General features: G+C 30.8%; 1 protein-coding gene across 1 annotated transcript in view; it reads right to left on the reverse strand.

Annotated features, from left to right (window-relative positions):
* Positions 1–9486: 9486 nt before the first annotated feature.
* LOC106780237 (zinc finger CCCH domain-containing protein 15 homolog) overlaps positions 9487–13426 on the reverse strand; it is an 11967-nt gene continuing 8027 nt past the window's right edge. Inside the window, exon 2 of the mRNA XM_014668503.2 lies at positions 9487–9982. Within this exon, the coding sequence (XP_014523989.1) occupies positions 9848–9982 (135 nt within the window). The 3' untranslated portion in view covers positions 9487–9847. The remainder of the gene's footprint in view (positions 9983–13426) is intronic.

The raw sequence follows: 13426 nt of genomic DNA on the forward strand, positions 1-13426 counted from the left end.
GAACCATCAAGATTTGAGGACAAATCCTTTCCAAGGGGGAGGGGATGATGACTTGGGTCCAAGCCCATCATGGACCCATCACTTGTGGACTAAATCAACACATGGAGAAGGGGTAAAACTGTCCAAATGAAGACCACAACTGCTGGAAGCACCCCCTACCTTTACTAAATACACCACGGCTGATAACTCTTTCCAGCACATGTTAAATGCATTGTTCATGGCTTTTCTGGATGCTACTCATGGAAACCATACATGCTGCCACGTGCCCTCTGATCCGTGAATGATGGTAACATAGGTCACCGTTCAGATTTACTTGCACAGAAGAGATAGCCTATAAATCTCTTCTTCTATCTCCATGTAATTCACTTTTGGATTTTGAGAGAATTGAAATGCTGATGTACTTTCTAGCCTTTTCTCCACCAAGAGTCATATTCTTGTGCTTCTTCCACCTTATCCTCTAGCTTCCTTCTAATGGTGAAGGCCTTCTGAGTTAGATCCATACCTCCAAAAGCACTTCAAACCATTTCACTGAATCATATCAACTCTCCTCCGCTGCGCATCCATTTTACCTTATTCCATTTCATCCGTTGTTGCTGTCTTTGTCTTGGAAGCTCACGGATCTGCTGCATAGCTCAAGGATGGAGCTATCAGAAAATCAAGAAAAAGTCTTTCTTTACTTCCCTTTCTTAGCCTTAGCTTTAATTAATACTCCTTTGAATGGAATACCCTAAATGGGTTTCCATCAAGAGTCTATGGACCGCTCAATGTCAAATTCCAACGTTGAGCGTCCTATTCGAGGGAGCAGCACTGTCTAGCGCTCAAGAGGCGAAGCTGAGCGACCAGAGCGATTAGTGGCAAACCGCTCAGCGGTGAGATTAACCGCTAAGCGATGGCGCGGCTTGAGGGAAACCTCTGAGCGGTAAATATGCCCTATATATAGCCCCAATGCGATTCAAATTTTATTCTTTTGGCAGAAGAATGCGTCCAGAGCTGTTTTACACACCTTAGAGGAGGTTTCTTGGATGCTTAGGCTCCAATCTACCAAATTTAGGGTTTATTCTTCCATTCTTTCATTGTATTTCATCTAGATTCACCATGTTCATGGTGAACTAAACACTTGGTTGTTGGGAAACAATGTAATTGTTGGGATTCTTATTTATCTATATGCTTGCATATGCTTTGATTATCAATTGTTGGGATTCTTATCTATGCTTAAATCTTTTATCGTTTAACTCATTCGATATAAAGATGTTTGCCTTTGTCGATATGAGAAAGTACGGGGAAGACATGAACTGATAGGGAATTCCTTGATTAAGCAATACCACCTAGGGATAGGGGTAGGACGACCAATTGTATTTTGCTTCTGTATATAATGCATTGCTAATTACTAGGGGAAACTAGGGATAGTAAGCCAGTAATTAGTAATAGGCTCTTTTCACCGAGGGATCGGGTTTAGGGTAGACTAATAAAGTTTGAATGACAATTAGATAATAAAGCGAATTAACTAAGAAGATTAGATAAAAGAGAGTGGATAAGATGAAATTGTAAACCCCAACAACTCTATTCATTCATATTTATTTCTAGCCAATTGAATAATCTGCATTTGCATGTTTATTTTTGTTCTTGCATTCAACCCACACGATTTATTCCTCTACAAGTCTTATAAGATTAATCTACATGAAAGTTAAGGCCTAAGAGTTCTTTGGGAAAACGATACTCGGACTTACCCGTTTTATATTACTTGATAACGATCTGGTACACTTGCCAGGGACTTAACAATAATCAATTATATTAACAATTATGCACATAACTACTTCTTTCAAATAACCTAACAGATTAGGTAACTAGCATAATGGATTAGACCTTTGTTTTTGTTTTAATCGATTATGTAACTTATATAATCGATTATTTTAACATTATGCTCAGTTTCACTTCCATTTTCCTTTTCTAATAGATTATGTGTTTCTCTCTATTTTAATCGATTATGTAACTAATGTAATCGATTATAACAAAGTGTTTTGCTCTATTTTGAATCCTATGTGTTCTGGCTTAATCTAATGGATTAGATTACTATAATCGATTATACTACCAAAAACCTAAATTCTTGATCCCTTTAGACCTATGTCATTAATTCTTTCATGATTAATACATCTAACACAAACATGTTCATGATTTATACAATTGTTAGGTTATTTTGTGGTGCAAGAATAATAAAAACATTTTCTAATCATTATAAACCATTCATCATCAAAAACTAATATATGTGGAGTCTAATGCTCCCCTATAAACACATTATAAATTAAGTAAACTAATAAATATTATAATTTAACTAAGAAATAAAAAATAAGAAAGTCTATTAAAATTTAAATAATAAATAAAAAACATAAACATATTATAAATTAACTAAATTAAATAAATACATTACAACATATTAAAAATTGAATAATAGATAGAAAAAACATAACATAATAAAAGTTAAATAATAACATATTATAAATTAAATAAAAAATAAATATTATAAATTAAATAATAAATAAAAAATAACAAAACATATTAGAAATTAAATAATAAATAAAAACATAAACATATTATAAATTAAATAAAAAAATTAATATATTAAAACATATTAAGAATGAAATAAAAAAAATAACGAAACATAATAAAAATAAATAATAAATAAAAACACAAGCTTATTAGAAATTAAATAAAATTTAATTACATTAACATATATTAAAAATTAACTAATAATTAAAAAATGACAAAAAATTAAAAATTAAATAATAAGTAAAAAACATAAACATATTATAGATAAATAAAAAAGTAAATATATTAAGACATTTTAAATATGAACTAATAAATAAAAAATAACAATACATATTAAAAATTAAATAATAAATAAAAAAACGTACAGATGTTATAAATTAAATAAATAATTAAACACATTTAGACATATTACGAAATAAACTAAAAAATAAAATAAAAATTTAAAGATATTAAACTTTAAATAATAAATAAAAAAAGAAACATATTATAAATTAAGTAAAAAGTTAAATATATTAAAATATATTAAAAATTAAATAATGAAAAGAAAACAACAAAGCATAACGAAAACTAATTAATAAATAAAAAACAAAAAATATCATAAATTAAATAAATAATTAAATACATTAAAACATGTTATAAATTAACTAATATATAAAAAATGAAAAAAGCATATTAAAATTTAAATAATAAAGTAAAACATAAACATATTATAAGTTAAGTAAAAATTAAGTTCATTAAAACATATTAAAAAGTAAATAATAAATACAATACAACAAAACATAATAAAAATAAATAGTAAATAAAAAACAGAAACATATTATAAATTAAATAAAAGATTAAACACATTAATCCATATTATAAATTAAGTAATAAATAAAAAATAACAAAACATATTAAAATTTAAATAATAAATAAAAAATATAAACATATTATAAATTAAGTAAAAGATTAAATACTGTAACATCCAAAGCTGTAAACTATACTTAAGAGTCCTTACATTTACAATAAAATAGAGCAATTACAGGGAAATAAAGTTAACTTACAGTAATCCTAAAATAACCATAAATTAAAAACTTTACAGAAAACCTTACATTCATACAAACTATAAGTAGATTCTCTCAACTTCTAATCCTCCAAACTTATATCATATACATCCCTACACATTCATTAAGAATATCTAAGTCTTTCTAACATCATTAAGAGAGTTTCATCACAGATTTGAGAGTCAATTCTATATAATCATGAACTCTGAGAATCAGATTTCCTAGTTTTTGGTACAATTTTAGTGACTTAAGAATTCTAACAAGATATTATAAATTAAATAAAAAATTAAATACATTAACACATATTACAAAATAAAGTGATAAATAAAAAATATTTAAACGTATTAAAATTTAAATAGTAAATAAAAAAATAAACATAGTATAAATTAAGTAAAATATTAAATACATTAAAAAAATATTAAAAATTAAATAATGTATTTCGAGAACCTTAATTTGTTTTTGGACAAGTCTTTAACCGACTTTTGAGGATTAAGATGAGACGTAATTCGAAATACGTCGAACTTTTAATTAGATTTTGAAAATCGATTAAAGGTCAAACATAATTTGAAATATGTTAGGTGTTGAATCGGCTTTCAGAGCCGAAAGAAATTCAAAATACATTAAATTTTTAATCAACTTTCAAAATACGGTTAACACTTAAAGACTCATTGACCATCGAAAACTGATTAAGGATCAACGTATTTTGAAACATTTGATCATTGATTTTTGAAAACTAGCAAACCCTTGACCAATTTTCGAAAATTAATTAATGATTTCAAATTTTAAAACTTGATTATCTCATATATCGGTCTTAAACTTAGAAGAATTGACTCCCAAGATGGACTCCAACATTGAAACCACCGCAACGACAATGATTAGTACCAAGACCATCATTGGAACCATCACCGGAACCATAATATACATGAAAGTAGAAAAAGTAAGAGAGTAAACATAAATTAATCAATAAATAAATAGGCGAATGAAGTGAAGTGAAAACGAAAAATAAGCAACATATACAGAGATTCGTTACTCACTCACGGGTGCAACTTTGTTTTATATTTTTTTAAAATGAAAGAACATATTTATCAAGGTGCAGATAAACTTATGAAAGTGGAGGGATTGTGGAACCAAAATCGCTACTTGCAGTTGAACCCTCCTAGGTGTGGGCGAACCTGTTACCAAATTAGTGTAATAATTACACACTAATAACAAGATCCAATATAAAAGACATGAAGTTAAAAGGAAAAGAAGGAGAAAAATAAATATCTTGAAAAAATGCAAAAAAATGCAGATATAAATCTGATTATGGGCAGTTTGGTGTAAACTTCCAAACTTTGTAGAAAACCAACCGATGCTTAATAGACCAATTTTTCGGCATAAACCCATCAAATATTACAACAAACAAAAGTGTTGGGTTCGTGAGAAGAAACAGAGAAACCTAGAAAAACCGAGAGAAGAAAGACAAGAGAGAACACATAAAGTTTGTAATCTGAATATTATTGTGAATGAAAAATTACTAAAATAACGTGAGTTGACTACAATATATAGTCAACTTACGCCACAACACAGAGAATGACCGAACGGTCAAAACAAAAGACTGCACGGTCTAAGAGAGACAAACTGGGTGGAAACTTGTTTTTATCTCAAAAGTGTTATTTGCAGAAGGTGAAAGGCCAAAAAACTAAATCAAGGAACCGTACGGTTAAACAAGCCGCAACGACTGTTCAGACCGTTCGGACCACAAACATAAAACCGAAAGGTCAAGTCTAAACAACAAAAAGCAAGATATAAACAATACATATAAACATTATTATAATTACAACGAACATTATTATAATTACAAGCAAACATTTAGTCTTAAGAATTCTAGTAGTATATCTCATAATTCCATAGCATTCATTTTGAATATCTCCTTCTTACCATAACCACTTATAAACCACATAAATATTAGGATTCAACTTCAAAATCAAGAAATTAGAAAAAGTGTAGCCGTTTATAATTTAAGTATATTACGCTTATTTATTAAATGAATAATCAGCTGAAACTTTTAAATTAATTAAAATTTAGCAAAATAGATATTTTTCTAAGATGACATAGTAATAACGTAAACACAAAAATGTGTATTTTTCTTGCTATAAACGTATACCAATACGGACTAAATCAAATATGAAGTTTATATTATTTCTTTTTTCTCAAATTCCATCAATATTCCTATTATGTAGTCACATATATTTGTTTTTAATAAGCATGAAATCTAGATTGTGTGGCATAATTTTAAGCATCTTTACTAGATAAAAAATAATAATATAAATAAGCGTAATATACTTAAATTATAAACGGCTACACTTTTTCTAATTTATTGATTTTGAAGTTGAATCCTAAGATTTATGTGGTTTATAAGTGGTTATGGTAAGAACGAGATATTCAAAATGAATGCTATGGAATATTGATGGAATTTGAGAAAAAAAAAAAGATAATATAAACTTCATATTTGATTTAGTCCGAATTGGTATACGTTTATAGCAAGAAAAATACATATTTTTGTGTTTACGTTATTACTATGTCATCTTAGAAAAATATCTATTTTGTTAAATTTCAATTAATTTAAAAGTTTCAGCTGATTATTCATTTAATATTTCTTAATGTCGCTTTTTTCTGTCTTTCAATTCATAGTGTTCTTTAGGAAGTTTGTAGAACTAATTGCTTTCAGAGAGCTATGTTATAAAACAATAAGTTTAGGCACTTCACACTTGCTAGAGAAAATCATAATTTTAACATAGAGAAAATATTTTCATCTTTTTTCTTGACATAATTATCCATCTACCCAGTCATTTAGTGGATAGAAAAAATATTGCTAGTCTAGCGTAATATCATTGGATGTATCTTATTGAAAGGTACTTTGTAGGCTTAAATGATATGTAAGAAAGAAGGATCATTCATAAAGATATATTTAGATGAAGTTGAAACAATATTAAATAGATATTGAAGAAATTACAAAGATGATTTAGATGAGCTAAATAAATCAAATTTAAAAATTTTCTATAAGTTGAAAAATCATTGCATACAAAAGGGTGTGTTGAACTAAATTTATATCTAATTTTTTTTAAGTAATCGAGGCTTATAAAAATATTAAATAGAAGTATATAGAAAACTTCAATAAACTAGAAATACTTAAAATTAAGTGTAAATAGTCTAATCTAACTTAATTGAAAAATGAGAAACTTATTGAAAACAAATTATTGAAAATCATTTTTTTTTCATTCATCATGTATACCGCCTCATTTATGGAGTGTTAACCTTTTTTATTGATTCCACTATAATTTTGTAATGGATAATAAAGTTAGAATAAAATAATTTCTTTCTTCTTTTGATTATTGTTGTAATTGTTATTTATCTGTCTCTTGTCTATAAGTCAAGTAAAAAGTAATGATTTTTTACATCTAATCAAGGTGTGTTTTAATTTATATGCATGTCAATCATAAGTCTAATAACTTTTAATTAAGAATATACTTTAATTAAAATTAAGAGTTTTTATGTGATTGAATAAATTTTTGTCAATAATTTAGAATGTATTTCAATTAAAGTTAAAAACTTTAACAAAAGTTGATTAAGAATACACTTTGATTAATTAATTTTTTATTTAAAAAGGAGACAAAAGAGTAGACATGATTAAAAATAGTATAATTTAATTAAGAATGTAGTTTAGTTAAATTTACTATATATTATCTAAAAAGTTCTTCTTTTTAATTGAGAATCTACTTTAGTTAATAATGAAACATCATCAAATTAATTAAAAATAACTTCAATTAATTTGAAATCAAAATAATAATGATCTATATATAAGTTATAATGTAAAGACAATGGAATAAATTTGTTTTACTATAATTGTTTTAAAGTATTTTATTAATTTGTTGTTTCATTTATTGTTATGAAATTTGTTTTTATATTTTTACACATCATTTTTGATTATTAATTTTAATTCCATTAGATTAGATTTTTATATCTTTTAAACATTTGCATTTTATTTTATTAACCTTTTTATTAACCTTTTATGAAAAATGATTCTATATTAATTGAAAATATTAAAAATTTGTTTTAACGACTTAGTATTAACTTTACCCAATCTAAATTGTTAACTACTGAAAATATAAATATTGAAGTTGTTATAGTTAAATAATGCTAATTTGATAGTATCAAACATAACTTACCACATACAAACACCAAAAGGTAAAAAACAAAAAATAAAAATAATTTTATTTTTAAATTTTTTATTTTTATACTTTTAATATTTTTTATTATTTTCTAGAAAAGTGTGTATATATGAAAAGTGGGATGTCAAGTAGTAAAAGAAATGGTGATAAGAATAGTGAAATAGGTGTTACAACAAAGGAATAAAAATAAAAAGTGGTGGTGTAAATATGAAATGATGTGTGTAAAGAGACAAAACAGTCCATCCCAAAAATGAAAAAAAGTAGTTGTGCAAGTTAGTAAAGTGATGGGTTCAAATAGAAAATAAGCAGTTGAACTCAATAATTAAAGTGGTGGTGTGCACGGGAGGTAAAAACAGGGTGTACCAAAATAAAATTAAAACAGACCCAACAAGAAATAAAAGCAACCAGGTGGGATGGGGTTGGTAAACATGAGGGTGCATGAAGTAACAACCTAGAAATTAAACAAAATAAGCACGAGGGTGTTGAGAAGTAAAACAGGTGTTCATCTCCTTCTTCATGAGTTCATGCAATGGGGAAGCACAGAAGTAGTAGGTGGTGTGTTGCCTTGTAATTAGCGAGGCCTCTGAGAACTTGGGATTTATATTTTTGGTTATGCCAACCATTAAACATAGCTTAGTTCTCTCTACGTCTAAGCTTGAGTTTGATAATCATTTATATTTTCTCTATATTTGCTTTCTAAGCAGTCTCATATCTCCTTGGCTGATTTTACCAGGCAAATTTCATTAAATTTTGCTTTTGGTAAATCATATGTTAGGAATACACTAGCTTTGTCATTGAGTTCTTTATGGTTTAACTCAACTTGTGTCCAGTCTTTTCGATTCACGATTCAAAATAATAAAAACCAATTCACGATTCGATAATCATGTTCTCTATATATAGCATGTTTGTTCCAATCATCATGGGCCTCTCTTCATTCCAATCACCCGATTTCATTTTTTTTGTGTCGCTTCATTTTGCTTTTATTCACTGTTTTTTTACTACTAGCTTCATTTGAATTACTAGTCTTTCAATTCATCCCCACACATTCTACATGCTTTCTAGAATCATGCACAACGGATTTGACTCACAAATGACACTATTCAACATTGATGCATTCAATTCATACTCAGATTCGTGCTAAAAAACGATACATCCAATAAAATGTATCGCGGAGAGGCTTTCGAATCGATTTGCATGAGGAATTCTAACTACTATGCATGCATGTACATACTCTATCTTATCCTCAAGTATTAATCTTGGTCATGAAAACTCTAAAACGATGCCAAGGCCCATTTAGCCTAAACTCTTAATTTATCATGTGCAGGCTCATGAATCTCTTTACTAAATATCAAAATTACAATATACAATTGAGACTTTGGGTTTTAAATAATCACCTTGTAAGAAATATCTCTATCACACAAGTAGTTTTAAACTTGATGCATAGGGATGCATGTCTACTCTATCTCGCCCTAACACTTGGTCATGAAAATTCTGAAACATGCCAAGGACCAATTAGCCAAAACTCTCATGTTATGAAGTGGAAATTCATGATGAATGTGTTTACTATATCTGTGTCAGATTCTACTTGCAAAACCAACCAAGAAATCAGCAAGTATAAATATATCTGATGTTTGGTTAGGTGCAGTGCAATTAAAGAGTTGTAATATTAATATCAGAAAAAGATATCTAAATTCTAAAATGCCCGCCTACTTTGAAATGTCAGATGAAATTCAGATGAACAATAAATTTTAATGTTCCGGGGCTGCTTATAATTCACAAAGTATTTAATGTGAAATAAATCTAACATTCCCACGTATATAAACATCTTTTCATTTTCTCCTTAGCCAAAGGCACAAACTTCATATTTCCAAAATATATCGCTACCGAAAAATGATTTTGACCCTTACCAATAGAATACTTATATAAAAAGAAAATGAGATGTAATTGATGAGCCTCATCCCAGAAAAAGCATAAATAAAAATACTTACTTCACAACAAAAGTCTTCAGAGCATGACCACAGATCTTATGAGCTAAATGAAAAAGCAACATCAATATCGTGAGTTGTCAAACACCCATGGCTCATGTGCAAACAACTCCCGGCCATTCATTTGCACTGTTCCTGCAGCAATATCTTCTGCACGTTTCCTGGATACTTCAACCAAGCTGGCTGATACAGCAGCATCCTGAAACAATACACACGATCAATTTTGAGACTACAACAAATTATACTGGTAATTCTCTACATTAGAATAAAGTCTCTCACAAAACTAGCTTGAAAGAACTTCCAATCTATTTTATTAAGACCTTCAGCAGGGCAGTTCAATATATTGCTTGAACATTATCCCAGGTGATAAAGGACTAGACCTTCGATTAATCAAATTGAAGAAATATTTGCACTTGACCTCAACAAACTTGTACATAAATATATATCCAGTCCCTTTTCCCGCTCTCATGATAAAAAGTCATAGAAAAAAAAAAATACCCAATCCCAATCTGTAGATTCAGAGAAGCATATGTTGGAAAAGGTCAACCTCTTACATGGATCCTAGTACCTCATCATGTATGTCCTTTGCCCCTGTCAAGGGATGCCCAGACTCACCAAAAAGAATTTCAATACACTCATATTCTTGGTGTTGAGTCTATAGAAGAGAAGGTTCGACGGGGAGACACAATACCGATGAGACATGAGTCCAACTATATAAAAGATTAACACCATTCTGTATCCAAAATATTAAGACAATGCAGTTATCTTAGGTGGAGTACATCAACCATGTTTGGCAAAGATTCAACGGGGCAATGCCAAACTAGTTAGCACACCTTTGGCTAGTAATTTTAGTCTTTCAACGAACCAATCCCCTAAGACGGAGGAAGAAAAAGAATTAATGGCTAAGATTCTGTATGCTCTGGCTAGAACTGTCAAAACGGGTAACCCAACTCGACCCAACCCGACCCACCACGGATTGGCCACTTAGTATGCCTGTTAAGGGCTGGAAAGTGTATGAGAGGAGAAGGTATAGGAGGGAGAGAGAACAGGACCGAGTGGGGAGGGAGAAAGAACAGAATCGATCGGTAGGAGACAGGGAGGACTGATCAGTAGAAGATGGGTACCGAGCTGACCGAACGATGATAGAAAGGGGACGAGCTGAGGAAGGAGACCGAATGGTCCGGGCGATAGAAGACATGTAAATGGTGAAAGGAAAGGGGTGAGCTGAAGAAGGAGACCGATCGGACCGAACAGGGGGCAACATCGAGGAAGCTTCTGAGATGTCGCAGCGGGAAATTAATTAGAGTAACCAGGACCATATCTTAGGATATTATTTGATATAAGTCAAATATAGTAAATAGGACTAAATATATTCGTATCAGATACCTATAGTAAATAGGATGATTTTCTAATATTCAATATATCTTGGGAGGGAATTAATTAGTATAAATAAAGGGGAAGCCTAGGGTAAAAGGCATGCTTTTGAATTGTGAGTTTGTAAGAGAGGTTATGCTCTCAAATAACTGATGGAAATCCTGCTCCCAGTTATTGGTTGTTTTTCTTTGATTCGGTTTTTCCATTCAATAAAAGAGGTTTGTTTAGTTATTTCTGTTGTTCTTTATCTGAAAGAGTGTGTGAAGAAAGCGTTCTAGCTACGTCGCATACTCGGGCACGTAACAGTGCCAACCCAACCCGGCTCATTTATTAGCGAGTTAAAAAAATTTGAACTCGACCCGACCCACCATGGATTGGTGGGTGAAACGGGTTGGCCTATTGGCTTACTTAACTTTTTTTCACTCTCTTTTTCTGAGATTCTTATAACATGTTACTTTAATCGATCAAATTGAAACCGTAATAATTGGACCAATTGATATAAAAGAAAATGAAACAAAAGAACTCTATTATTATATATTCTAAGCTATCAAGCATAAAATTTGCCAATTTAGTTTAATGAGACATACACAACCGTTTGACCAAGTGATAGGTTTCCGATAAAGAAACCTAATCAAGAACACCCTACTCCTCACGAAACAAGCAAGCAAAGACAGAAAAGAAAGAATCTAAATACGTATTATTCAACAAAGAATCGTCTGTACACCACAGAAACAAAGGGCTTAACCCCTTCCTCAGGACTATGCCAGTTAACAATTCAACTGTCAAAAGTCCCATTCTAACTAACTCCCCCCACTATTTATACACTTCTATTCCCGCCCCTACTAACTGTAATAGACAGTTAGTATGTTATTGTTAATTGACTCTCTTCCTTCTCTCGTAAACTTTCCATCTCTTTTCATTCCCATCATTGCCCTCTGCCTGAAGTCCAACCTTGTCCCCAAGGTTGAAATCCAGATATTGTTCCCGGATAGTGACTTCTTCTTCCTTGGTAGCTCCATCTTGCCCCCCATCTTGCCATTCAATCAATAGTTGGGGCACTTCCCCTTCTTCGTTCTGAATTACTCTCCTATCCAACACTTTAACTGGCCAAAACAATGGTTCTTCAACCTGCAATTCCTGAGGCAACTCCTTCCAAACCCACTGATCCCCTATTGCTTTCTTTAGTTGTGACACATGAAAGACAGGATGAATGCGTGCAGTTTCGGGTAATTGAAGCTTATAAGCAACTTCCCCCACTTCTTGAATTATCGGGAACGAACCAAAATACCTTGCTGCCAACTTTGGATGAAGGTTAGTAGGCATTGAAGATTGGCAGTGAGGTCTTATCTTTAAGAAGATCCAATCTCCTACTGTCACATCCGCCTACTTCCTCCTCTTGTTAGCCTGGTTTACCATTAACTCCTGTGCTCTTTCCAAATGGAATTTTAATTGTGCCAGAGCCTCATCTCTGGTTTGTAGTTCCTGGTTAACTGGTTCCACCAATGTCTCACCCGATATGAACCTTTGCAGCAAGGGTGGCAGCCTCCCGTAAACAGTTTCAAACGGTGTGCACCTGCTATGATAGGGATTCAGGTATGAATTTCTAACCAGCTCTCTCTCTTACTCTCAAACACCACAATCAAGAACATGAAAACAAAGAATAGAAAGAATGGTATTCACAACGATGAATCAAGAATACACTGTAATGTAGGAGCCTAACCCCCTCCACTAGGTTCTAAGACCGGTCAACACATTCAAACTACTCAACAACCAACTGAAACACTAAAGGGTCCTAATATATAGGCCCTTTCCCGCCCCTTCACTTAACTGTTAAGCAGTTAAGTGTTTCTGTTTCCCTTTCTTTCTCATAGACTCTCCATTGCCTAACATGCTAGCTCCTTGGTAGCTGGTATTATACCAATACTCAGCGCAAGGTAACACAGTTTTCCATCCTCTTGGTTGTTCGGAGCAGAAATGTAGTTGGTATTATACCAATGTTCAGCCCAAGGTAACAATCTTAAAGTTTAGTTTTTCTCTTCATGATTAATTGTTTCTAGACTTTTGTTGAATTTAGAGGTAATTTTGATTTAAGGATTTTTAGTAAGTGAAATCTTTTCATCCTTACTTCAAGAAAACTTTTAAATTCATAAAATGTTTGGAAGATATTCTTTTAGGAATTTTAATTTTGATAAGCCACTTAGTTACAAAGACATCAAGAGAGAACATGATAAAGCTAGAAGGAAGACTTGTTCATTTCATGAGTTTGATA

The sequence above is a fragment of the Vigna radiata genome, unplaced genomic scaffold (genome assembly GCF_000741045.1).
Source record: "Vigna radiata var. radiata cultivar VC1973A unplaced genomic scaffold, Vradiata_ver6 scaffold_174, whole genome shotgun sequence".
Taxonomy (NCBI): domain Eukaryota; kingdom Viridiplantae; phylum Streptophyta; class Magnoliopsida; order Fabales; family Fabaceae; genus Vigna; species Vigna radiata.